Source organism: Podarcis tiliguerta (genome assembly GCF_965153285.1).
Source record: "Podarcis tiliguerta genome assembly, chromosome: 9".
In the NCBI taxonomy this organism is placed as follows: Eukaryota; Metazoa; Chordata; class Lepidosauria; order Squamata; family Lacertidae; genus Podarcis; species Podarcis tiliguerta.
In genome coordinates, this window is record NC_139542.1 from 21264915 (window position 1) to 21291890 (window position 26976).

At 44.7% G+C, this 26976-nt stretch overlaps 1 protein-coding gene across 1 annotated transcript in view; it reads left to right on the plus strand.

Moving 5' to 3' along the window:
* The window catches only part of BANK1 (B cell scaffold protein with ankyrin repeats 1), a 172031-nt gene that overhangs the window by 123276 nt on the left and 21779 nt on the right, over positions 1-26976 (plus strand). Inside the window, exons 8-10 of the mRNA XM_083456772.1 lie at positions 13765-13873; positions 16348-16632; positions 19566-19829. Of these exons, the coding sequence (XP_083312898.1) occupies positions 13765-13873; positions 16348-16632; positions 19566-19829 (658 nt within the window). The remainder of the gene's footprint in view (positions 1-13764; positions 13874-16347; positions 16633-19565; positions 19830-26976) is intronic.

A 26976-nucleotide genomic window follows, 5' to 3' on the forward strand; every position in this document is an offset into this window, starting at 1 on the left:
CTGCCACCTCACCCTTCCTCCTGTCTCTCCCAGTGTGTGGCAGCAGCAAAGCAGGCAGACAGAGGTCAGGTGTGCACCTGCCCAGTCTAGCTTCCACTACTGCTGTGATGCAAGCAAAGGGATACGCTAAGGCTGTTGGTACCAATAACACCAAACAGCAATAACAACAAAATTAGATGTATTAGTGATGGATTGCCTTTGTATATGCTTGAAAGTAGACTATGCTTCTGCATTTGTCATCTCCAGCAGCCTGGTAAAAAGTCATATGTTTTAAGCATACTAGAGATTGCAGAAAGAACATAATGTTACAGAAGGTCACAACTGCTGGCTACCGTGAGACCCAACGGCAATGACTGGTTTTCCTTCGAATTGTCCTAGTGTTCAAATTATTGAAATGATTGTGGGTGCTGAAATGTGGTTATTCATCTTGAATATTAGTTTCTTTGCTTCTTAACTGCTGTGGCATGACTTCAAACGACTTCCTTTCAGCTTCCCTGGTTACAAGATGCTAATTGCACTATATGAACGTGTTGGGCTCTTTCACCGGAGATTACATAATGAGGGATATAAGTGCATTCATCTAAAAGAAAGAGAGAGAAGAAAATACAGGGAATGTTTTGAGGCCACATTTATTTCCTGACTTACATTATGAAGTCAATGTGAAGTCCATGCAAAATCACACCCATTTCACCACGACTTGACTTAATAATTGTGGACCTTTCCTCAAGACTTCAGCTTCTTTGCAGTTCCTCTTGGGCATTAAGATCAGCGGGGGGGTCTTCACTGCCCCTGCTTTCCACCTTCCTTAAGTCAGTGGCGTAGCGTGGGGGGTGCAGGGGGGGCCGGCCGCACCGGGCGCAACATCGGGGGGGGGTGCTCGCACTCGCAGCTCTCTGCCCCTACCTGGCTCACTCACTCTCTCTCACTGCAGTGCTGGCTGTGCGAATCCGAGCCGAGCCGCCGGGTCGCCGCCCACTGTGGCGGGGAGGGTGGCAGGCGTGCGGTGCGGTGCGGAGAGAGAGCGAGGGACTATCTGGGGGAGGGACAGTGCAGCGGGGGGGGGCGCAAATTACTTGCCTTGCCCCAGGTTAGGGGGCGCAAATTACTTGCCTTGCCCCGGGTGCTGACAACCCACGCTATGCCACTGCCTTAAGTCTTTTTGCCTGGTAGGAATATGCCCTTGAACTCTGACAATGCACTTTGTTTGCCTTGTTGGAGGGTAGAAAGGTGCATGTGAGTGAAACTAGCCTACTGTAACAAAAGCAACACCAACTTTTCTCTCTGGTCCTGCCCACTACTGTCATGTGACTCCGGGAAGGTTGTGCAGAAGGGAATGCAGAGCTTGAGCTGTAAAACATTCCCCACCTCTAGCCAGTACTATCAGTCTGAGTGGTAATTAAAGCTTTTTATTGCCTTCCCCACATCAGCGATCCTGGGATTGGCAAAAGATGGCGAAGCCATCATAAACTGACAAACTAACAGATTATTCCCACCCTAATAATGAGCAAGGCAAAAGTGGCACCTGAAAGCAATCTAAGGAACATGACAACTGTGGCTCAATCTTTCCTCCGCTTGGAAACCACGCAAACGCTATATAAACAGAGAGGCCATTTTTAATCTAACTTAATTGTATTTGGAACAGGTGTTATGAAACCATGGCCTGGAGCACTTCAGTGGTCTTAAACAGTTGATGAAAAGTATCTATTTTCTCCCAAGGGAGATGAATTTCCACATCTCTGCTCTAAAGAAGGGATTGGATAGATTAAAGCTTCTGGAAGAAAGGAGCAGACAGCTGGAGATTGTTGCTAGCATCTGTCTTCTCCTGTACAGAGAAGCAAATGCTTGGAATGTTCCCCAGTGGCTATTGTCACTTGATACTACCACTCACGAGCTGTGCTCCCTAAGCACTCTAATAGAAACCGCTACAGTCCCATGCATGGGCAAATGGATAGATTCTCACTCTGTCTCCTGTGGAGAAGAGTCCACCAGTGACATAGTGTGAGGGGGCATAGGGGCGGTTGCCCTGGGCGCAAAATTGTTAGGGGTGCAAAATTTCAACACCCGGTGCTGCCTCAATACAGTTGTGTGCTTCCATTGCTGAGCTTCAATGAAAATGGCTTCTCCATACGAACCAGGAAGTGATCCCTCCAGACAATGGAACGGCTCTGCTGCTACAGTCTCCTGGGTGATGCTGACACCATTAGGCAGCTGAATGTGCATGTGTACTCGGTCCGTTTCCCTCCATCCCACCCCATTCTCTGCATGGCCCTGGGCACTGGCAACCTCCACTATGCCACTGGAGTCCATCCACTTGGCCATTCAGGACAAGTCACCCACAACAGCAATAGTCATTTCCAGAGTGAACATAAGAGCCTCACTGGATCAGGCCAAACAGCCGTCTAGTCCAGCATCCTCTTCTCAGAGTGGCTGAGTAACATATGAAACAACCGATTGGCAAAGGGATTGGAGAAATAAAATCCCAAGGAATATTCTTCCCACCCACACATCAGTTACAGGGGGATTCAAATATGTTATTCAGGTGTTTTGCTAAGGGCAGGAACTTACTGTTGCAATTGGGGGGAAACCAGATGACCCACCTAGATATTGAAAGCAGGCGGCATTATTGCTGTTATTAAATGTTTGCTCCTCCAGTTGTTAAAAAGTTTAGCAGTGTGGAGAAATAAATAGAGTGTCAGGCTGCCCATTATCAAGGGCAGCCCCACACAGAGCGTAAAGAATTACTCATAATGAATTATTTCATCAGTCTTAAGCTGTGCTACAGCCCTACCCCCCACCCCTGCAGCTTTTCCTTTCCTTCCCAGCCTTCTTCCTACCTGATGTCTGCTTCTGTTTCCTGACTGACACCAGGCCCCCTGACAGCCCTAGATTGCTCTGGGTGACCCAACCCAGCTCAGGGCAATCTGGGGTTGTCTCTACCCAAATCAGCCAAAACCCAACCCCCACTCTCCCCCTACATTGGCCCAAATTGTTTCAGGATTTGGCCGGATCTGATGCACAGCCCTTCATCAGTCCCTCAAGTGTCTCCTGTTCCCTGCACTGACTCTGCATTTTGTCCTTGGCTGCCTTCCATAATGCCTCTTTAGACCCCTTCAAATCTCTCCTAAAATTTCACTTTTTTCCATCCGTTGGAAAACCTCCTAGACTCAAGACTCGTAAGTGTGTGCAATGGAGACAATAGTACAGTATTATTTGTTCAGCCCAGTTTCCTTTTCCAATCCATCCATCCATTCATCTCTTGCTTCCTCTCATTCTTCGTCAAGTTCCTAGATTGTGCAACAGCATCATCGCCACAACATCATGCTGCTTTGTTCACAGTTCCCACATTCTTCTTGGCTGGCAGGACCAATCAGACAGGATTGGAGAACCATAAATACTCTTCTGGATTAATTTCCCCAAAGAACAGAGTTGATCTTGTCTCTAGGCATGTGAGCAAATGGTTGGAGCTATTTTTTTCTGCAGCTTATGGGTACCCTCGCTACTGTGGAGAAGCAGGGTCAGGTGAAAATGAATAATAAATACTTAAACATTTCCAGTTGCATATTTCACTGAATATTTTACATTGTAGAGTGTGCGTATATTAGCAACATGAATGCAGAATTGAGAGGAGGCACAATGCTTAGATCCACAATGCCTGGTTGCTAGGTGACGGCATAGAGATATGTGATATTTAATGAATAAAAGTGTATATCTACAATGCTAACAGCATGGCATTTCATTTAGGCATGGGTAGAAACTCAAGTGGAAAGAATGTGTAGGTTAAACCCAGCCATTAGGATCTTCTGGGGATGGAGCCAGATATGGCAAACCAGAGATGGTGGTGATGATGCAGCTTGCTCTATCACAAGGAACATGGAGCGTGTATCTAAAGAAGGGAATATATATTGTTATTGTTATTGTTAGTAGTATTGTTATTCAGTACTGGTCCTACTGAAGTCCTACTGAGTAGACCTATTGAAACTAATGGACATTACTGACTTAAGTCCATTAATTCAAGTGGGTGTACTCTTGAGTAGAAGGCAACCTATTATTATAATTAAATTAATTGCCCACCCTTCAGGTAATACCCAGGATTGGGTTGCAACAATTTAAAATTCAGTATTAAAAACAGTTAAAAGAAATTACAGTCACAGGAACAGTGTGGGTCCTGAAAACATATACCTCCGGTATCAAAAGCCAGGGTGAAGGGGTACACTCCAGAGCTGCTTTGCAACATTTGTAGAAAATGGAATCCAGTGGGCAGCTCAGCTATGGTCCGTGTCCCAGAGGTGCAGGTGCAGTTATTTCATAGAGAAATTTGCAGAGATGGAATTCCTCACACATTCATGTGGGCTGCTCATCTCAGAAGAATAAAAAACTGGAGGAATGAACCTGCATATTTAAATGGAGAGAAACTTCAGTACCTCTACACAAGCTTTCATGGGGGATAAGGCTATCAATAGCTGCTAGTGTACATAACCTCCACAGTCACAAAACCTCTTGCACACATTTTGAGGTAGAGGAAAGAGGGCTCTTGTCTATTCCTCCAAGAATCTTCATGACACCTGAGTTATGAAAGACAAACTATATGCTGTTTTCCGTAACTGGAAACTGCCAAAGTCATTTCAATGAATATAAGGCAGTCAACTCCAGAAAGGTCAAGGAAGCGCTCACCATTATTGTATCCCGTTATAAAAATAATTGCTCATTTTGTCTTTCTGTGCAATATGGAGAAAACATTTCTTCTCTGTGCCCATGACCCTTCCTGTCACTGCTATCATTCTTGGGAATGTGGAATGGAAAGTATTTGGAATTGTTTTAGTAATGTTCACAATGTACTAGAAAAGAACAAGATCTATCTAGAGATGCTCTCTTTTCCCCCTCTGGAAGTCAGCTGCAATGGTTTATTTTGACATCATTTTCATATTATCCTCACAGAGTAATCAGGTTTTAATATATGCAACATTCTCCTTCACTATATGGTGGAATGTCTGTGTGCAAGCATAACCAAAGTGTGGAAATAGTTCTCCAGGTGCTGATCAGCTCTTTGCAGCTCTATTCATGCAGCCCAAAGATCTCAGGGAATACCCTTGTATCCTGCCTCCAAGAATGTGCCATTGGTGTTCCTACACCACATAAGCACTGCCAAATAATGTATTGGAACAGGAAGCTCCAGGAGACCCCACTCTCCCTATCTTCCTGCAAGAAGTGATTGCCCTCTGTCAGCCTTCTTTATGATAGGAGTAAAGCTGATCTGAAAGTTCTTTGAAGATAAATTTTGGCTGGAAACTAGTGGAGCTTGAGAGCAAAAGGTGCCCCCAAACTAATGATAGATAAATCACTCCATTTCCAGTCTGTGAACACTTGTGCCCTCCCATAAGGCCATTCTTCTCATTGGCATTGAAATCCACATTCAACATGTTTTAATGTGTTTATTGTTGTTGTTGTTAGATCCAAGAAGTCCAATGCAATATTTACTCCACTGATAACTAAGGCTGTGTGCACACTGTATAGTTAAACACATTTAAAGTGTATGACATTCCCCAGAGCATCCTGGGAACTGTATTTTGGGAAGCGTGGTGGGAATTTTAGCTATATGAGGGGGTAAACTTCGGTCCCAGGAATGGGACTGTAGTTTTGACATCATAAAGGTGAAATTCCCAGCAACCTTAACGGATTGTGTGTCAAATGTGTTTCAAATGCATAGTGTGGATCCATCCAATGACAATTAAGCCGGCTGAAATCTGTAGCACGGATAGACCCGGGGTGTTTATGAAGGTGAATCATACACCCCTGTCTGAATTCCTTAATGCTTCATATACTGAGTTGTTAATACTAGTCAACATGATAAACCCCCTAAGAATATTGTAGCCTACTTATTGTAGACAGCTGCTTCTTCACAATAAATTTCCCCATGCAGTTTGCTGCAGGAACCCGAGACCAGTTTTCACTACCAACTATCTGTACCTGGCTTTAATTAGCAATCAGAAACACCTTCTTGGATGTCTTCTTTGCCTTCAGCTTGAACAGCAGAAAGAATGCGTTGTTGGGAAAGGGCACTAAAACACATAAAATTACATGACTGCTATTAGAAGCTAAAAGTGGCTTACAAACATAAAGAGATTTTTGTTCTGAACAATCATTAAATATCTAGTGAGTTGCATTTTTGAATGTTTATTATTAATTGCAAGGCTTGATTGCATAGTTCATAGCTACAATATGATTCTGAAGATGTCACATTTATACAAGAGCTGCCTTTGATATGTGGGTTTGTCTTGAATTTTGAGAAAGAGCCATGGGCACCAACCACAACATGGCTGCCCTGGGGGCATGGCATAGCACAAAATTTAGAGAGTTTGCAGTTATTGCTGCTCCCCCAACCTGCCCGGGACAACCTCATGCAGTCAGCTACATCCTGCTGGTCCTGGTTGTGAAGTTCACACAGTGATGCTGCTGCTATTTAATAATGACAAGTACTAAGTAAAAGTACCCTGGTACCCGGTGGCAAGGAAAATATGCAACCACACACACTCTCACACACAGCACATGCATGCACTCACCACATACATTCAGACCACAGGCACACATGCATCTCTCTCATACACACTAATGCAGGCACACTTCATATGTAAAGTCACATTCACATCTATTCCTTTTTCTCTGCCCTAGTAAGAAGGATGGGTATGTATACATGTTAAGGAGCAAATATACTTCATCCTAGGGACGCGGGTGGCACTGTAGCCTAAACCACTGAGCCTCTTGGGCTTGCTGATCAGAAGGTCGGCAGTTTGAATCCCCTCAACGGGGTGAGCTCCCGTTGCTCTGTCCCTGCTCCTGCCAACCTAGCAGTTCGAAAGCACATCAGTCCAAGTAGATAAATAAGTACCACTGCGGCAGGAAGGTGTACAGTGTTTCCATCTGTGCGCTCTGGTTTCTGTCATGGTTTCCATTGCACCAGTAGCAGTTTAGTCATGCTGGCCACATGACCCAGAAAGCTGTTTGTTGACAAACACCGGCTCCCTTGGCCTGAAAACGAGATGAGCGCTGCAACCCCATAGTCACCTTTGACTGGACTTAACCGTCCAGGGGTCCTTTACCTTTTTACCTTACCTATACTTCTTCCTGTATACACACCTCTGGAAACCATGGTTCTATCACAGTAGGGTTTCCAGGGGTGTGCAGGCAGGTGTTTAAAGATGTATGCCACCCAAGCTGCAGCAGGAAAGACTGGTGTCCACATTGCAATTACACTTACTCCTTGATGAGTACATAGATGTTTTTAAAATGTGTTTGTTTATTTCATAATTTTTTATACCACTTGATTGTATAAAACCTCAAAGCGGTTTATAAACTGTTGTTAATGCTGCTTCTGGACACACTGGGCTTACCGGAGCAGGTATCTGCTAGATATCTGCTGTGTAACATGTAGAGCTGCCAAAATGTTCTACAAAGAAATGTTTGGCATCTAGAAAAAAAACTGCTGAAAAAAGAAGGCAAAATACTTCACCAAGAAAATAAAACAAAACAGGAATTGCTACCCCCCCCCCAAGTTGTGTACAGTGTGTGTGTGTGATTCAAATTCTCATTTCAGCTCCCTTCATTCTGTTTTGTAGACTCTGTGAATAAGGGTGAGTGCAGAATTAGTCCTCAGTCTTTAGAGAAGAGAAAATGAGAATTGGGAGACAATAGGTAGATGTGTATCTATATTGCATCAGATATGACTTGCTTTCCCGTAATAGCAAGGAGCAATCTTAGAGAGGCATTGCTAACTTAATAGGAAATATTGTTTCTGGGTTGATTAAGTTTGCAGAACCAGATGATGCTTTATTTCTGAACAGTGGGAGTGTTATCCAAGGCTAATAGCCATGCTGGGGCTGGTGGATTTCATGGGAAGTCAAGAATTAAATCTTCTCTCTCTTCATACTGTAGACATGCTGAACATTGAGGGGTAGTAATGACATGCCTATTGGTAATTGTTTAAAAATGCTGGTGTGGTTTCTAACAACATGTTTAGTGCAAAGATGGTGACCCTGTGCCCCTCTAGATATTTTTGAACGTGGCTGATCTGTGATCATCGTAATAAAGATTGGTTGGTTGGCTGATATTGTTGGATAACAGCTCCCATCTTCCCTGAGCAGTAGCCATCAGTGTTGGATCAACTCCCATTAGCAACATCTAGAGTACCACAGGTTCCCTACTCATAGTTTGTGTCTCGAGTCCCCAAGACCCACCCCCAAAATAAATACACACTGACACTTATATTAGTTTAAGTTTTGTGGCAAATTTTGGCCACAACTTTATTGAGATACAATCATGTGAGCGGTATTGGCTTAGGCATTGACTCCCCACTATAGCTGACTCCACCTCTCAGGGTGATCGTCCAATGGGGCAAACCAAATGAGGGAGCAAGGTCGATGAGGACCAACCTAAGCTTACCCCGGGGTTCCTGTGGTCCTGGCATGGCCCTAGACCCCCAAGCGGACTTCAGATGAGATCCAGGACCCCCAGATTCCTTTAACGGTTCCTAGAGGGGCAGGTGATAGCCGCACCTCCCTTCCCTACAGTCCAACTGAGCCAATGCCTAACCGCCACCTTACAAGTGTGACAATTTGCTAAGGGATAGGTGAAAACCAAATGGCTAAAGCCAATCTGCCAATCTAGCTTGGTTCTTAGTTTGGAGAAAAGTGCTGCAATCCACCATTACACCGATTTAAACTCTACCCATTACATTGCGGGACTGAAAATATGCCACTGTTGGCTTCACTGTATACATTTATTTTACCAGGATAGCTCCTATTTTTTGAAACCTGCTGTTGTTTTTGGAGATGTCTTGTTTAAAATGTTACCATGAGCAATAATTATTCAAATACAATACAATATATCTGACCATAGAGAAGACGATGACCACATGACCTGTTTGTCTGCTCAGTTTCTTGTCTATGTGCTATAGCTAGTGATTGGCCCTCTCTGCTCTCCCTTCTTACCACTTTTTTTTTATATTGGGCATTTTTATGCATAATATTATCTTATCCATAATACATGCATTCTTATTTGCAGATATATTATTTGGTTGGAGAATTGCATTGCAAAATTCAGAGAAGTTCAAATTTTGAAGGACAGCTGTGTTTTGGTTTGCATACTGGCTTGAGAAGTGCAGATGGGGTAGCTTCTCATTAAAATGCAAACAAAAGTGAATTTCTCCCCTCCGTCCTTAGGCAAAAGCCTGTGCAGTTTTAAGGGAGCCAGTTTGGTGGCTTGGGTGTCAATTGAAAGAGAAGAGGGAAAGAAAACATAAAAGATTTGGATTCCGTTCAAGGTTTTAGATTTAACTGTACTCTTCAAACAACATGAAGTGCATGAATTACTGAGCAGAACTGAGTGCAAGTTTTAATGGGCTAATTCCAGAGACCTTTCATTTGCAGAGGGCTGTTTTTGTTGTTGTTCACTTTATTTTAAAGGTCAGTATAGCACAAGAAACAAATTAATCAACAGGCATGGGGAATGTTTTGCTTGTTTGGTTGAGGAAGAAGAAGCTTGCCATACCTGGCAAGTTCTTAGAGACCATTCATATTTATGAGCTATATATTGCAGCATTTTGTGATATAAACACCGCTGGAGTGCTATCTGGTTTGGTCATTTGTCAAAAATAATAATACTGATACTGCATTTTTCAGACTAACAGTGTGATCCTGTCTTCTAGTTATTCCAGCTAGGATGCATAGGGTTATCTGTCATGGAGACTAGTATATGATAGAGAAAGCTGGGACTCTTAATGGGCATCTTAAAATGGTTAATGGATTACATTGCGTTTACATATCGCAAGGCAGCCAAGGTGGTTTACAACTTTAAAATACAAAAAATGAAATTAAAGTTGATATAAAATGTAGAGCAATGGCGTTTGTTCAGACAGTGACTACTAGCCACAATGGCTATGATCTACCTCCACTGTTGAAGGCTGTGTGCCTCTGAATTCCAATAGCTAAGACTCACAAGTGAGGGGAGTGCCGTTGTGCTTGTGTCCTGTCTGTTGGTCACAGTGAGAACAGGATGCTGTGCTAGATAAGCCATTGACTTGAGCCCAGAAAATAACAATACTGCATGTAATCTAATCACAAGATGGGACTGTGGGGACAGGTGTGCTAGCTTCACTGCCCCTGTCACCTTTCTCATCACCCTCCATGAGCTGGAGAGCCTCTTGCACCCAATATATTTTAGAACCCTCTCCGCTTGCTCAAGAAGCATGAGTTGAGATGGATACAGAGATACAGAGGCACTGTTCTCTGTCGTGAGCACTGACCTCAGCAGAGAGGATGGGAAGATACCATGGACAGTTCCATGCAGTGCTCAAGCTGGAGATATCAAGAGAGCAGAGCTCAGATGTTGCTTCAGCAGCAGACTGAGCCTTAAATAGGAGCAGCCGTTGACTCCAATGGAGCAGGGGGGAAGCTAGGTTAGGAATAGGAAGGTTCTTACAGCCCAATGGCCTCATTCATTTCTAGGCCACATGCTAATGGTGGGCAGGGGCACAGATGAAAGTGGTTGGAGCAACTAATGCACACACCTCTCTCTATCCTTCATCTAAGCAAGCTAGAGGTGTTATCAGAACTCAATGATATGTGCCAGTCAGGCAAAAATGCCCAAGGAGGGTGAAAAGTGGGATTAGTGAGTGGAAGAGACTTGAGGGCCAGATAGAGAGCCCTGGAGGGCCACTTGTGGTCCCTGAGCCTGAGCTTCCTACCTCTGTGCTAGGACATCTAAACTGGAATCCTCAGAGTCAGATACGAGTTAGGTACTGTAACAATGGGCTTCTCTTGTGCTACTTGTTTTCTAGCCCTGAGGGCAATTCTCACTAAGAATTCTCAGGGTCATCCCCCGAAGAAGGGGAGACCAGAAGTGCATCGCTGGGTGGGGTGGAGCAGATGGGACACTGTTGCTTACTGGGAGGCAACAACAACTTATTATTTATACCCCACCCATCTGGCTGGGTTTCCTCAGTCACTCTAGCAGCTCCCAACAAAATTAAAAACACAATAAAACATCAAACATTAAAAACTTCCCTGAACAGGGCTGTCTTCAAATGTCTCCCAAAAGTCAGGTAGTTGTTTATTTCTTTTACATCTGATGGGAGGGCATTTCACAGGGCGGGCGCCACTACCGAGAAGATTCCCTGTAACCTGCCTGGTTCCCTGTAACCTCACTTCTCGCAGGGAGGGAACCTCCAGAAGGCCCTCAGAGCTGGACCTCAGTGTCCGGGCTGAACAATGGGGGTAGAACGGGCTGAACAATGGGGGTAGAAATGCTTCTTCAGGTATACTGGGCCGAGGCTGTTTAGGGCTTTAAAGGACAGCACCAACACTTTGAATTGTGCTTGGAAATGTACTGGGAGCCAATGTAGATCTTTCAGGACCGCTGCTATACAGTCTCGGTGGCGGCTCCCAGTCACCGGTCTAGCTGCCGCATTCTGGATTAATTGCAGTTTCTGGGTCACCTTCAAAGGTGGCCCCATGTAGAGCGCATTGCAGTAGTCCAAGCGGGAGATAACTAGAGCATGCACCACTCTGGGTGAGAGACATGGCAGTGAGGAGTCTGGCACACAGCAAATGCACTGGCAGGAGGGCTGGATCAGCTCCACCAGTGTGACAGCACTGCATCAACCACCCCACCTCATCTCTCCTTCTCTCATCAACCCACCTGTCAGGAAGCTAGTGCAGCAGCTCTGCTCAACGCAGCAAACCACTTCTGAGGGACTCCTGGCAGTCTCACACACAGCTTTCTGACTCCCATAATGGCCTGATGTAGTACTGAGGGAGAAAAACAGGGGAATTGTTATCCTGTGGATATCCCTTTGCTCTTATGTATTTTGCTGGCCTGGGAAAGAATTGTGCTCATATAAATGATCCTGGGGAGCAGCTCAAAAGCTGAGCAGGTATCAAAGCCTGAAAGCCAAGGCCAGCCTGAATAGAAAGATCTTACAACATGTCTAAAAGATGTTCAGGCTTTTGGCAAATTTCCATAAGGGAGGGAGATCCAACATATGCTCCTTAAATTCCAGCCTTGAAAATGTCTTCTCTTTTTTCAAAAGCAAATGCCAGGCAGTACACGATGCACTACCTTGTTAAAATGAAAAAATAAAGTATAATGTAAGCCCTCACAGAGTCGAACAGAGAACAACACAACAAAAAGGCATTGAGTTGTACACAAGTAGGTTATACTGAGTGTGGACCCATTGGAATTTTTAAACCTAAGTTAGTCATTATTTTCAGTAGGTCTGCTGTGAGTAGAATGCAACCTAATGCAATTTGCCGGTGCACTGGCAAGTGGACTAGCACCCCCAACAGATAGAATATTCAAAGTGAGTACAAAAAGTAATTTGCTACCTACCTATCCATCATGGTTCTGCCCCATTGGGTAGTGTTTCAGCAGGGTGATTTCATAGAAACAGAGACATGTTTCTAGACCTCATGGCTGTAAAAACAGGTGAAATGTACAAAACCAAAAAGGGGGTTTATTGGGATTGCCTTGGGGGGGGCAGGGGGTTGCTTTTGTGCCTGCATAACTGCTTCTCCTCTCCCACAACTAGCAGAGACAGAATAAAATATGCAAAACAAACAAATGTGTATACAAGTGTAGTGTATCAGTCAAATCATTCAGCTGCTGAAAGCAGACTTTATTTTTTGTTCAGAATGTGTACACCTTTTGAGTATCAAGAATCTTGCATCCATATGAGATTGTGCATGCTATACAACCAGCTACTGGGGTTCTGCTCTTTGGCTCATCAATAAAAGGTTTTTGGTAGTGGCCAAAGTCACTCTCCTGGGAAATATATATGGTGCCATCTTTTTTTCCATTTGTAAGGGGTGTGGTGAATGGGAAAGGCACTTAAAAAAATAAAAATCATGAGATCCAGTCAGAAATCTTCTATCCAGAGCTTTTGTATCACATGAGCGCTGGCCCCAAAATCAGAAAGGGAGTGATGTCAAATGGCCCAGGGCCAACATTGATTCTGACAATAGAGGGATGCTGATACAGGGCAAAGACAATCAAATCAAGTACCTTGACTGAGGGTCAAAGAACAGAGTAAAGTGAGGGCCAACCTCAGCAATACGTTAGCTTCTAGTATATTGGTAGTGGGAATTTAGAATTAGATTTCATAGATATGTTCTGGCCAGGCAACAAAACATCCAAAGGGGATACAAAGCAAAGGGCAGAGGGGTTTGTGGCCTGGGGAGAGTCCTAAGGACCAGTTACAAAGGACTGGAGAGCCACACTGACCCACATGCCTGAGCTTCCCTATTCCCAGATTAGTTCCTCTAGCCAAAGGGACCTTGGGGCTTATGTTTATCAAATAGAAGTTCTTCTGCACCAGGTATGCTTGGGCACTCCTAAAATAGCTCTTTGGATTTTTGCTGTGGTCTATGCTTAGTGTTGCTTGCAAAACAAACCAACACACACACAAAAAGAGCTGATTAATTCCTGTGCAAACATGCCAACAAGTTGTCAGCTTTAACTTATTGCAATTAGGGGGTCAACCTTTTATGTTTTCTCCCTGTGTTCCTTTGTCTCCTGTTACGCTTTTTACAGAACTGGATTGTGTGGAAGCAGATGTTGCTAAGGAAAAGCTCATTCAGAGGGAAACCAGTTCTGCAGAAAGTAGGGGACCAGATGGGATATCTGCACGGCTGGCTCCAGAACTGTGCTCTCTGGCCTGCACTGAAACCCTGATGGACACTCCTGCTACTGAGCACTCTTTGGTCTTTCCCCTCCCAGATAAAAGAAGACAGCAAGGAAAGCAACAATCAGAAGGAGGAAGAAGTCGAGACAGTAGATGATACTTACGTGGTGATGATGAGCTCAGAATCTCTCTGCAATGGACTTTGTACGTTTCTGGTATAGAGATCTCCAACAGCTTCTTCTCCACGGTGACAATATAAATTTATATGTCCTAATGCGTACATCCACAGGGAAGAGCTACAGTTTTGTGAGCAGCTTCTACCTTAGTTAATTTAAAGCACATTAGCTTTTTGCCATTAACCATTTTCTTCTCCCCTTGAGCACACTCCATCCTCTGGTATTCCTGGTGTTTTACCACTAGCATCCCTTGCCCTAAACTGCACACAAGCACCAGGACTCCACAGGTACTCCAGTGGCCGTCTTGAAGACCATCGCTCCTTATCTGAGTCTAGAAAGGAGCACCTTTGGCTATGTAGCAAAAGGAGGCTGGTACCAGTCCCTCCTTTGGACTAACCTAGGTTCCTCACTGCACTGCATTGTCAAAACAGCTGTCAGGAAGTCCATGTCCCTGGCAGCCAGTCCTAACCAGCTCCCCAGGAGTTCCCAAAGGGTCATCCACTTTGGGTGGTCTGTGAAGAACCCCTACCATCTGAATTCGATGGAATTCGATTTGTGATACTGTAAGACAGAATATAAGAAGTAAAAAGAATAATATAATAATAATAATAATAATATATTATTTATACCCCGCCCATCTGGCTGGGTTTCCCTGGCCACTCTGGGTGGCTCCCAGCCGAATATTAAAACACAATACAGCATTAAACATGAAAAACTTCCCTAAACAGATGTCCCTTCAGAATTCTTTTGAAAGTAAGATAGTTACTTATTGCCTTAACATCTGATGGGAGAGTGTTCCCTCTGCCTGGTTCCCTGCAACCTCACTTCTCACACACAGTGAGGGAACCGCCAGAAGGCCCTCAGTGCTGGACCTCAGCATCTGGACTGAACGATGGAGGTGGAGACACTTCTTCAGGTATACAGGACTGAGGCCATTTAGGATTTTAAAGGTCAGCACTGACACTTTGAATTGTGCTTGGAAACATACTGGAAACCAATGCAGATCTCTCAGGACCGGTGTTATATGGTCTCAGCAGCCACTCCCAGTCACCAGTCTAGCTGCCACATTCTGGATTAATTGCTGAGTCACCTTCAAAGGTAGCCCCATGTAGAATGCATTGCAATAGTCCAAGCGGGAGATAACTACAGCATGCACCACTCTGGCGAGACAGTCTGTAGGCAGGTAGGGTCTCAGCCTGCTTACCAGATGGAGCTGGTAGACAGCTGCCCTGGACACAGAATTGACCTGCACCTCCATGGACAGCTGTGAATCCAAAATGATTCCTAGGCTGTGCCCCTTGTCCTTCAGGGGCACAGTTACCCCATTCAGGACCAGGGAGTCCTCCACACCAGCCTGCCCCCTGTCCCCCAAGAACAGTACTTCTGTCTTGTCAGGATTCAACCTCAATCTGTTAGCTGCCATCCATCCTCCAACCGCCTCCAGACACTCACACAAGACTGGTTCTGATTTAAAAGAGACGTAGAGCTGGGTATCATCCGCATATTGATGAACGCCCAGCCCAAACTCCTTGATGATCTCTCCCAGCAATAAAATGCAGTTAAAAAGTATACAGCATCTATGCTACAAACAGGCAGTGAAATCACTAAGAGGTCTACCAAGACCCATAGCCATTTTCAAGTGGTTCATGGGTGGTGGGGAGCCACTTTATTATATCTTTATAATGACCCTTAGTTTTGCCACTGTTGGTAGTCGGCCAAACCTCTCAAATGAAGCCAGTGCCAAGTAGCTGGGTCCTATCCCAGCCTCAGATGTCGGCAGTTCAGCTATCAATGGGCAAAGGCATTGTTAACTGCAGCTGCAAGCAAATGGAATGCACGAGGGGCATCATTGCATCCAAAATAGAGACTGTCTCTAAAAAAAACCCAACTATGTGGAAGCCATTTGCCTTCCCCACTACCCTGGATGGCTTCATCCTTTATATGTGTTCTCAGTGAGACACCAGGGCCTCGCAAACCCATTAAAGGACCATCTTTGCAGCAATTCTAACATTTCTTCTCCTAAGGGCAACATTTATTCCATGTTAAAGAATGCCAAATGATAAGCTGGCGAGTCACAGTCTATTAAAAATATATAACCCCATACAGCTGCATAAGTTATAGCCTGCTTGACTCACTCCTATGTGCTGTGCTGCATTCATAATCGAGCAATTTGAGCTCGGAGTGGGGGGGGGCGCATGAAGGGGAGCAGACACAGTTCTGGGTTTCCACCACCATTTGGAGAAAGCCTAGCATTATCACACGCATGAATATGTTACACAGGAAAGTTACAAAATCTAATGAAAACCTCCACCATTCATTTAATAAATATTTTAGGTGCTTTTTCACTGGAGTTATACATGTGTCAGCTTTTCCACTGTATTAGTTCATGAAAGTTTTATAAGCAGTGCTGCCGTTGCTTCAGTGGAAATCTGTGAAATATGAAATGTTTCCAGATGGCATACTGTATTTTAAAATGAAATAATGATAATATGTCCTCCTCAGCATTACCCGCCAGGCCAAACCCAAGAGAACAGCCTGGAGCCTGCTGGAAAATCCAGAAGGATTCAAGAATGGTTGGTGATGGAGAAGAACAGGAAAAAGAGGCTAAAACAGGAGGAGGGGGAGAAAATAAATTAGGGGGAAATCCACAATGCTCAAGTGAGGAGGAGGAGGAGGAGGCTCCTAAAGGAAGAAGCAGAAATGTGGTCTACCCTGAGAGGCCACCTTTGCCGCCTCGAATCCCAGTTACCACCGCAAGACAAGATGAGCTTTTCAACTGGACCCCAGGTACGGAGTCATGAAAGCAAACAAATCCTCAATATTTGCAGTATTTATTTAATTAATCTAGATATTTCTGTGCTGCCATTTTATGCTGCCTGTTGCTGGAGGTGGAAACAGACTACCATGAGCACATGGCACCAGCATTAAAAGCCTGCAGTAACTTCCCAACTGCTTTGGGGCCATGTTCAAGGTTCTTACACTCGTGTATAAAGCAACTTTGGCCCAGGATTGCCTTCACCAGTATGCCCCAAGTTGATCACTGAGTTTGCCTGGGAGAGCATCAGTAGCATTCCTGCATTGACCGGAGCACGACTCTATGGAATTCTCTCCCATTAGAAACCAGGCAGAAACCATTCCTGCTAAGGGTCAGACATTTTAAATTTTAAATTTTGCATGTTGTACATTTTATTTTTTCTGCATTGAGACATGAAATATACTTGGAGTCGAGAGTGGATTTCATACTCTTTATTCAGCTCATAGTGGTGAGGAGGAATGGCAGTTCCCCCAGAATGTCTGCTTTATATACATTATTTACACAATGGGCCCCACATGATTGGCTAATTCCGGGATTCTCCTATAGGCCAATCAGGTTGCGGATTCACTTCCACCTGGAGCTGGATTGGGTGGTTCTTGTGAACCAATCAGACTGCTGCATTCTGGATCCTATTGTTCCAGAACCAATCAGACTGCTGCATTTTGGGTCCTATTCAACTCAGTACATAACAAGGCACATGGTGAAAAGTGAGGTCTGCACATGTGAAACATTTAATGCCCTCCCACAGGGGCCTCCTCTGTAGTAGCTCCTTGTTTATTAAATTCTCTCCATAAGGAGGTCTGCCTGGCACCAACCTTGTCACTGTGCCAGCGTTGACTGGGCTATCTACACAATGCTGTCAATGGGGTCACCCAGTGTAAAGCAGAGTAATTTTAGAACAGGAACGGGGAGCCAGATCTTGTTCGACTTCATCCCCTATCAGCTCCATCCACCATAGCCAATGGTCAGGGGCAACATGTGTTGCAATTCTGCAATATATGGTGGCCTCCAAGTTTCTGAATGCTATTGTACATGGGTAGGCAAACTAAGGCCCGGGGGGCCGGATCCAGCCCAATCGCCTTCAAAATCCAGCCAGCGGACGGTCCGGGAATCAGCGTGTTTTTACATGAATAGAATGTGCCCTTTTATTTAAAACTCATCTCTGGGTTATTTGTGGGGCATAGGAATTTGTTCATCTCCCCCCTCAAAATATAGTCCAGCCCCCCACAAGGTCTGAGGGACAGTGGACCGGCCCCCTGCTGAAAAAGTTTGCTGACCCCTGCTATTGTAGAAAATCTCACCTGAACCAGCCCTATCAATATTGGATCTAGATATAGATATAGATACAGGTATAACTGGTTCACATCAACCAATATAACAATGGAGCATAGAAATGCGCAAAGTGTTGCGATAAAATAGTCTGGAGTGTTTTTAACTGCCATAAAATATGGTGGGTGCTGCCGCCCATGATAAAGATACTGCTCTCTTGCCAAATCACCTTTTGCGTGGCTTGTGCCCTTGAAGTGCCACTGTTCCCACAAGAGCAGCCGACAGAGGAGGGGAGAAGGGATCAAAGGATTTATTGGAAAGGGCTTGGAATGGCTCGTCGGCCCGCCAAACTGGCACATGGCGACGCCACACATGAATAATTCTATTGCATCACGGACGTGTCTCTAAGCAGGCAGACGTGCGCACTAACTCCAGGCAGTGCCAGTTAATATCCTGGGGATGAAGCCGAATCCCTCTGAAGCGCTTTCTGTATGAATCTTTCAGTTTAATTGCGCTGTGTTTCTGTGAAGCATTAGGTTGGTTTCATCTTTGGGAGGGGTGCGATCGTTTCTTTTTCAAAGAGAAACTGTAATGAGTCATCCATCCACATTCTTTAGAGAGTCGTTTGCTGCAGGTACTGCAAGAGAATAGCTGCAGAGCAACCTGGAGTCAACCCACCGCTGCCATCCTTCCCGGGAAAGGTTTGTTTGCCAGTGGCATGAGTGCCCCCTGTGGAAGCCGGGAGGTCAGAATGCTAACATAGTGGAATAATAATAATAATAATAATAATAATAATAATAATGGCAAGTAGGGAAGGGTCTCTTCTTCATATGAAACACAGGATGCCACACTTGTTTTAATTTGCCTTTCGTTAACAGTCATCGAGGAAATATCTCTGATTGTAGGTCTTTTCTGCATTCAATGGGTTTACTGTCTGGGCGCTGTAGCTGAACTGTATGAATGGGCACCTTGAGCTTCTTTCACACAAACACATGTACATAGAATCATAGAATTGTAGAGTTGGAAGGGACTGCGAGGGTCATCTAGTCCAAACACCTGCAATGCAGGAATCTGGGCTTACTGAGAATGGTTTTTGCAGAATTTCTATGTCAACAGTGCAAAATATCTGCCCTGGTGAGACTCAGTCTCCCAGAATCTTAATTCAACCAGAAGCCCCTGTTCATACAAATTAGTACAGCATACGCAATTTTTAGGCAAATTTGTGTTTCCCAAAAGTCCTTAAAGTACACAGCAATGACTGTGTTTTTCGCACTAACATCCTCACTACTCTTTTGAGCTTAAAGCGACACACACACCTCTCCAGATTACACAATTATAAGGAGCCCATAATACTTTTTTTAGCATTTATATAGCAGTTTACAAGAGTTCATCCCGATGAATTTGTATTGTTTTTAAAAGGCCATTTTGCCTCTAATAGAAATGGCAGGCAACTGTGGTCTTAAGGGAATAAATGTGATTTTGAGCTGTCCAATTTATAGAGGTATACGTGGTCTTTGTATGCAACGTGCAAAGATTTTTACTAAGGCTTATTTTAACAGGCATATGGTGGTGTTTTCATTCACCCTGGAAACCCAGGAGCCTGGATAATGATGTTGCTGTTGTGCGTGTTTTGTAGAATGGGAAGCAGAGAAAGAACAAAAGAAAACCGATGAGATACATGAGGAGGAGAAAGAAGAAGGTGAATCTGAGAAATCAGAAGAGGAAGATCCATACAGCTCTGCTCTTGTGGATGATGGTGTGTACGATATCATTTTTGACAATGACAACAAAGAGCGAAGAAAAGGTGGCAGGTCCTTTATTATGAACCGGCCACCAGCGCCTGCACCTCGTCCTTTGTTTGCACCTACAAAAGAGGAGAGCACTCCTTACATAGCACAAGGTAACTTTCGTTTGCCATTCACTTTTCATAAAGTTCCATTAATGCCCAGCGAATATCTGTTGTTAATATACAGAATAATCTCAGTCTAACATTCTTTGTACATTCATGTTCAGCTCTTTGCAGAAAAACACAACACATAAAAAACTTAAATATTATGGTTTTGTTAGTGGATAAAGAGTTAGTATGGGTTGGAAGGCAGAGCTATGTGTCCCTTAACGCCTGCTCAGGATATTGTCTTGTTGCCAGTGATGAAGTAAGATTCAGGCACCAAAGCATTTTTGGTTACCGTATTTTTCACTCTATAACACGCACCCGACCATAACACGCACGTAGTTTTTAGAGGAGGAAAACGAGAACAGTGTATTCTAAACGAAACAGTGGATGTGTGATTTTGTGGTTCATGCTGTGGCCACAGACATGTGATCTGACAGTGAGTTTGGAGTAGCCCAATGCAAAAATCCTGAGGATCCATGTGGATCCATGCTTTGTAACCAAGTTTTTGCACCACTGCGGCCCCAGACAACAGTGGGTGCGTGATTTTTTTGGTGCAAGATGTAGCCATGGACATGCTATGTGATCTGATGGTGAATTTGGGGTGACCCAGTGCAAAAATCCTGAGGATCTATGTGGATCCGTGCTTTGTAACCACCTTTTAAGTGGGGAGGGAAGGAAAAGCACTCAAGGGACAAGGAGCATGCGTGGGGTGTGTGGAGAAGGATGCTGCTAATAATGAAGAAGAGGGGTATAAGGGGAGAAGGCTCCTCTCCTCTCCCACTTTGCTCCTTTAAAGCAAGCAGGCTCTGCTTTTCTCCCTCCTCCCCGCTCACCCCCAGCTTAGCGAGCTGAAAAACTTTGCTGCTATGTAGCGAGCTGAGTGGGGAGGAGAGAGGGACAGAAAGCCTGCTTGCTTTAAAGGAACCAACCGGACAGGAGCCACTTACACTCGTGTAAGCGGCTCCTCTCCTCTCCCGCTTTGCTCCTTTAAAGAAGCAGGCTCTCTGTCCCTCTCTCCTCCCCACTCAGCGGCTCTTCTCCTGCTTTGCTGTTTCAAAGTGAGTCACAGAGGAGGGAAGGAAGGGGAACCATGGATCCTCTGCTCACAACTGCAGCAGATCCCCCCCCCCCCCGCCACCCGTAGGCATTCCCTCCATAACACGCACAGACATTTCCCCTTACTTTCTAGGAGGGAAAAAGTGAGTGTTATGGTGCAAAAAATACGGTAACTCTGCTTTTTAAACTCTATTCAGACCAGCTACAGGCTCTATTAAGTGCCTATCAGGAGTCCACCCATAACGTAGAGTACCCAATGCTAGAATCCAGACGTTATTATTATTATTTCTTAAATTTACATACTGTCCTTCATCCAAAGATCACAGGGAGGTTTGCAACGTAACTCAACAGCATTGATTTGCTGCAGTGGCAATCCTGCCCTTGAGGAACAGGAAAAGAGAAAGCATCAGTGCAGACTGGAAACAAGCAAGTTGAATAATGTTTCTTAATTTTATTTTATTTTTAAAGACCCCTGAGAACTTCTAAGGTACTTACATCAGTTTTATACCAGTTTAACTGTCATGATTTGGTGCCAGAGGCACCATATAGACCATGTTAAGAATCATTAACTGGATATTCCTAGCTCACTTAAGGAACTACACTTCACAAGGCCTTTGGGAGAAAGCTTTTTTTTTTCTTTTTTTGCACTGAAAACATCAGCGGATGATCTGTAAACAGATTCTCATTTAACGAGGAGTTTGGCGGTGAATCTGGGGGTGGTAGTTATCTCAAGGCTGTCATTTATGCATAATTAGCTAGAAGAGGCAATGAACAGTTGAAGACTAAATGTCTCAGTTCAGGAAATGGAGTAAGCTGAGATCAAGCTTTCTCAGCCTGGTGTCGTCTTGGTGTTTGGGATTATAATTCCCATCATCCCCAGCCAGCAAGGCTACACATACGAAAATGGTTAAAGCAGGGAAATCTTTCCCCACCAATGTTTAGTTCAATTTGCAATAATATCAGGTGCACATTGCAAAACATGTTGTCCCCTTCAGGAAAGAGTGGGATCTATTTCTTACTACGTACACACCTCCCCCTGCCCTCAATCATTGCACCATCTATACTCAGATAAATATTCAGTAACACAGGGAAATTTCATCAAGACGAAGCCACGCCGTCGTGCCAAATGGCTTTATGTCCAGATGGCGCGCACTCTCGACGCGCTTCCTTCCTGTTCCTTGGCTTCTTAATATTCCTCACCAGGTTATTTCAATATGCTTCCAATTACACAATGTCAGAATAACTGTTAAATAAATGCATGAGAGCATTTTGTTTCGTAGCACATAGCAAAAGGTTTGTGCTCATTAAAGGCACAGGCTCATCCGCCCTGGAGACTGAAGTTAGCACAGCTTAACCACAGAGACAGGTGCAGTTTTGCTTACAGTGATCTGCCATGTAGTTCAGCTCTGACCTTAGAGAATTGCCTCAGGCCTAAGGGGGATACTTCAGTCTCTGTGCCTGCTGACTCATTGGCATCCCTGGATAAGACTGCCAAGGAAGAAGCCTGCTTAGCGCTGTTGTAATTCCCTGCCCCTCTTTGATTTGCTACACAAACACATCCCAGTAGTAAACATACTTTACGGTAAAGTCTTGTTGCTTTCCATGGGATGTGCACTGCAAACTTGTGCATGCTTTTTCAGAAGGAAGTTCTACTATGTATGATGACCTCTGTCAAGAGAGAGACAAGGGAAACATGTCCCTGTTAATTCTTCTCGACTTCTCCAGTGTGGTGTAGTGGTTAAGAGCGGTAGACTCGTAATCTGGGGAACCGGGTTCGCGTCTCCGCTCCTCCACATGCAGCTCCTGGGTGACCTTGGGCTAGTCACGCTTCTTTGAAGTCTCCCAGCCCCACTCACCTCACAGAGTGTTTGTTGTGGGGGAGGAATGGAAAGGAGAATGATAGCTTCTTTGAGACTCCTTCGGGTAGTGATAAAGCGGGATATCAAATCCAAATCCAAACACTTCTCAGTGGCTTTCGATACCATCGACCATGGTATCCTTCTAGAGCAACTCTCCAAACTAGGAGTGGGTGGCACCGCTTTGCAGTGGTTCCAGTCCTACTTGGATGGCCACTCCCAGAGGGTGTTACTTGCTTTTCAGCCCCATGGAACGTTCAATGTGGGGTTCCACAGGGCTCAATCCTACCCCCTACGTTGTTTAACATCTACATGAAACTGCTGGCTGGGGTTATCCGGAGGTTTGGAGTGTGTTGTCAGCAGTATGCTGATGACACTCAGCTCTATTTCTCCTTTACATCTGCAGATGAGGCAGTGGAAGTGCTGGACCAGTGTCTTGCCTCAGTAATTGACTGGATGAGAGCCAACAAACTGAAACTCAATCCAGATAAGACTGAGAGCGGGTTAGTGGGTAGTTTCCTAGACCAGATGGGTGGGAGATTGCCTGCTTTAGATGGGTTTACACTTTCTCTGAAGGAGCAGGTTCATAGCTTGGGGGCACTCCTTGATCCTTTGCTGTTGCTTGAGGCTCAGGTGGCCTCAGTGGCTTGGAGTGCCTTCCATCAGCATTGGCTGGTGGCCCAGCTACACCCCTATCTGGACAGGGATAGCCTAACTCCTGTTGTCTATGCTTTGGTAACCTCAAGGTTAAATTACTGCAATGTATTATATGTAGGGCTGCCTCTGAAGATGGTTCAGAAACTTCAGCTGGTGCAGAATTCAGAGGCCAGGTTCCTGACCGGAGCAAGACGGTTTGAGCATATTACACTGATCCTGGTCCAACTGCACTGGCTGCAGATTAGTTTCCAGGCCCAATTCAAAGTGCTGGTTTTGACCTATAAAGACTTAAATGGTTCAGGACCGCAATACCTCAAGGACCGCCTCTTTTCATATGAACCTACCCAGACCCTGAGATCATCTTCTGAGGCCCTTCTTCATGTGCCTCCTCCTCAAGAGGTCCGGAGGGTGGCAACAGAAGAACAGGCCTTCTCTGCAGTGACTCCCTGTCTGTGGAATGCTCTCCCCAGGGAAGTTCACCTGGCACCTTCATTGTATACCTTTAGGCGCCAGGCAAAAACATTCCTTTTTAACAAGGCCTTTGGTTGATTTGATTGACATCCAATGCCCTTTTAAAATGTGGGGGGGTTGGGGGGGTTATTGGGTTGTTTTTTATTCTGATTATGTATTTTGTGGTTTTATATTTTGATATTATTCTGTGAACTGCCCTGAGACCCCAGGGTATAGGGTGGTATGTAAATAATAATAATAATAATAATAATAATAATAATAATAATAATAGAAACAGAGCTTATTCGCAAGTAACTGTACCAAAAAAAATGCAGCCTCAAAGCAAAACTAGGCACTACATTGAATATGTGTGAATGCATCCCCCATCAACAAAAGCAGCCATGGGAGGGGCTAACTCGTCTCCTGCCACCATGATAATTCCGTTAGCAAATCACTCCAAGACATCACACCTTAGCTGCTTTTAGGCAATGAAGGGAAAACATAAGTGGCCAATACAGGCTTATATGCAAGCCTGGGGTCATCTCTTGCCCCAACCCAGCAGTGACTGATGGTCCCCAGTGGCTCAGAGGGGCCCCTCACCAATCCAACTGGGGGTAAAGGGAGGGCTACATTGTGCAGCAATGGTACCTTCATAGTAAATGGAACCATGTTGCTAGCGTTTCTGTAGCATTAAAATAAGCAGCAAAAAGAAGCAGATTGAACAACTTAACCCAGTCTCTGAGTCTGCCTTCACTGGCCCGTTCATTGGCATTCAGCTTTATTTGTTGGGATGCAATGTGTTTCAGGGGCACATCTCTTAACCTTCCACCCACCAGCCTGAGTTCTTGCTAGAACTGCAGTTTTATTTTGACGGTCTGATAGCAAGCACATTCTCATTCAAAGCACAATTTCCCTTAATGTTGTTTCATTCACATCGAGTGTTTCCTTCAAGTCAACAAGACTTGTATAATGTCATCAATGATATTTGAGGGCTTTTGTCATAACAGGTGGTGCTTCCAATGGAGCAAATCAGTTTTTTGCTGCCTCAACATCCTACATTAGATAGTGAAAGCTTAGAAAACAAGATCAGAGAGAAGGAACTGAATTCACCAGAGTTAATGTTTTCTGAATGTAGTCTCTATAGCTCTTTCTTGCTTTGGTTCACTATATCATCTGAAACCATCTCATCAGTGCGTTATTCCCAAAGCAATTCTGCACTGAATCAATATACAATAAGGTGCTTATGTACTGGGAACCAGATTGAGTCCAGCAGGACTTGTGCTTGCTCAAAGATCAGCTCTACCTGAAATGATGGCGTAAATTTTCAAAAGTTTCATTGGAGTCAATGGAAAGCTGCAGATGACTGCCCCCACCTGCCTCCATGGCCATAGGAAGTTGCCTTACACTGAACCACACCTTTGGTCTATCTAGTGCAGGGTTGTCCACACGGATTGGCAGTGACTCTCCAGGCTTTCAAGCATGGGTCTCTCCAAATCCTACCTGGAGATGCTGGGGATTAAACCCAGGTTCTTCACCATACAAAGCAGTTAAGTGGATTTGTAGCTGGTTGTTCATGCCATCCTGGGGGGGGGGAGTGAGAAGTGGGGTGTCACAGGGTTTTGTCCGAGGCCCTGGGATCCAGTATGACCTTAATAGAATGGAGAACTGGGCCGAAACTACAAAATGAATTTCAATAGAGGCAGGAAGAACCAGTTCCATACAAACCCTTGCTTGCAAGAAGTACATGTGAAAAGGATCTCAAGGTCTTAGTAGACCACAAGCTCAACATAAGTCAACTGTGTGATGCAGCAGCAAAAAAAGGTGAATTTTATTCTAGGTTGCATCAACAGTTCAAGGGAAGTAATAGTACCATTCTATTCTGCCTTAGTCAGAGCACACCTGGAGTATTGTGTCCAGTTCTAGCCACCACAGTTAAAGGAGGATATTGACAAGCTGGAATGTGTGCAAAGGAGGACAACCAAGATGATTAAGGGTCTGGAAACCAAGCCTTAGAGTTGAGGGAGTTGGGTATCTTTGTCCCAGAAAAGAGAAGACTGAGGGGAGATGTGATAGAAATCTTCAAATATCTAACAGCTTGTCACATGGAAAATGGAGCAAACTTGGGTAGGACCTAAACCAATGGCTTCCAGTTACAAGAAATGAGATTCTGGCTAAACATCATGAAGAACTTCTGACAGGAAGAGCTGTTTGACAGTGGAACACACTCCTTTGGAAGGAGGTTTTTTAAGTAGAGATTTAAGCATCTATCATGGATGTTTTAAGGGAGATTCCTGCATTGTAGAGGTTTGGACTAGATGACCAGGTATAACGTCCAACTGTACAAATCTATGATTCTATGGTTCATCTAGTCCAAGCCCCTTATCAATAAAGAATGTACAACCCAAGATAAAACTATACACCCCTAACAGATAGTCACTCACCAGCCGCTTAAGTATCTCCAGTGGATGAAAGATCCTCAGCTCTTGGGCAGTATGTTCCACTGCCAAACAGTTTCCACCCACTTCCACCCATAGGTCCTCTGCGGAGCAAGAGCAGGGTCCGCTTGCCCACGAGACAGAGTGAAACAGCCACCTTGGGCAGCAGAAGCTCAAGAGGTGGCACCCCTGTGGGCACCTCACTCATCCCACCACTTCAGCCCCTGGTGAAGTATCAGCAGCTTCTGGCAAGATCTTGCTGAAATCTCACAAGAGTTAATTGAATTCTTGCAGAATATCACAGAGCCCACAAGATATCACAGAGAGAACAAGTCTCCTCCATCTTCTATGGGGCAATCCAGCCATGCCTTCCCTTAATCATCTCTTCTCCAGATGAAACATACCCAGCTCTTTCACCTATTCCTCATAGGACTTAAGTTCCCAGACCTTCAATATGCTGTCCATCCACTGGATGTGCTCCAGTTTATCATTGCCAAAACTGGGTGCCTTGGCTTGTTAAGTGTTGTGAGAAATGTCGACATGTTTCTTCACTGTTTTCTCCTCAAATCATAGCATGCCCGTGTGCCTGCTGTGTTGCAGTTTAGTTGCATGTTTTCCTAATTCCAAAAAAAGTGAATAATTTATTTTCTCTTACCTCGCCCACTCAGAGTGTTTGTTGCCAGCTGAAAATGATTTTCA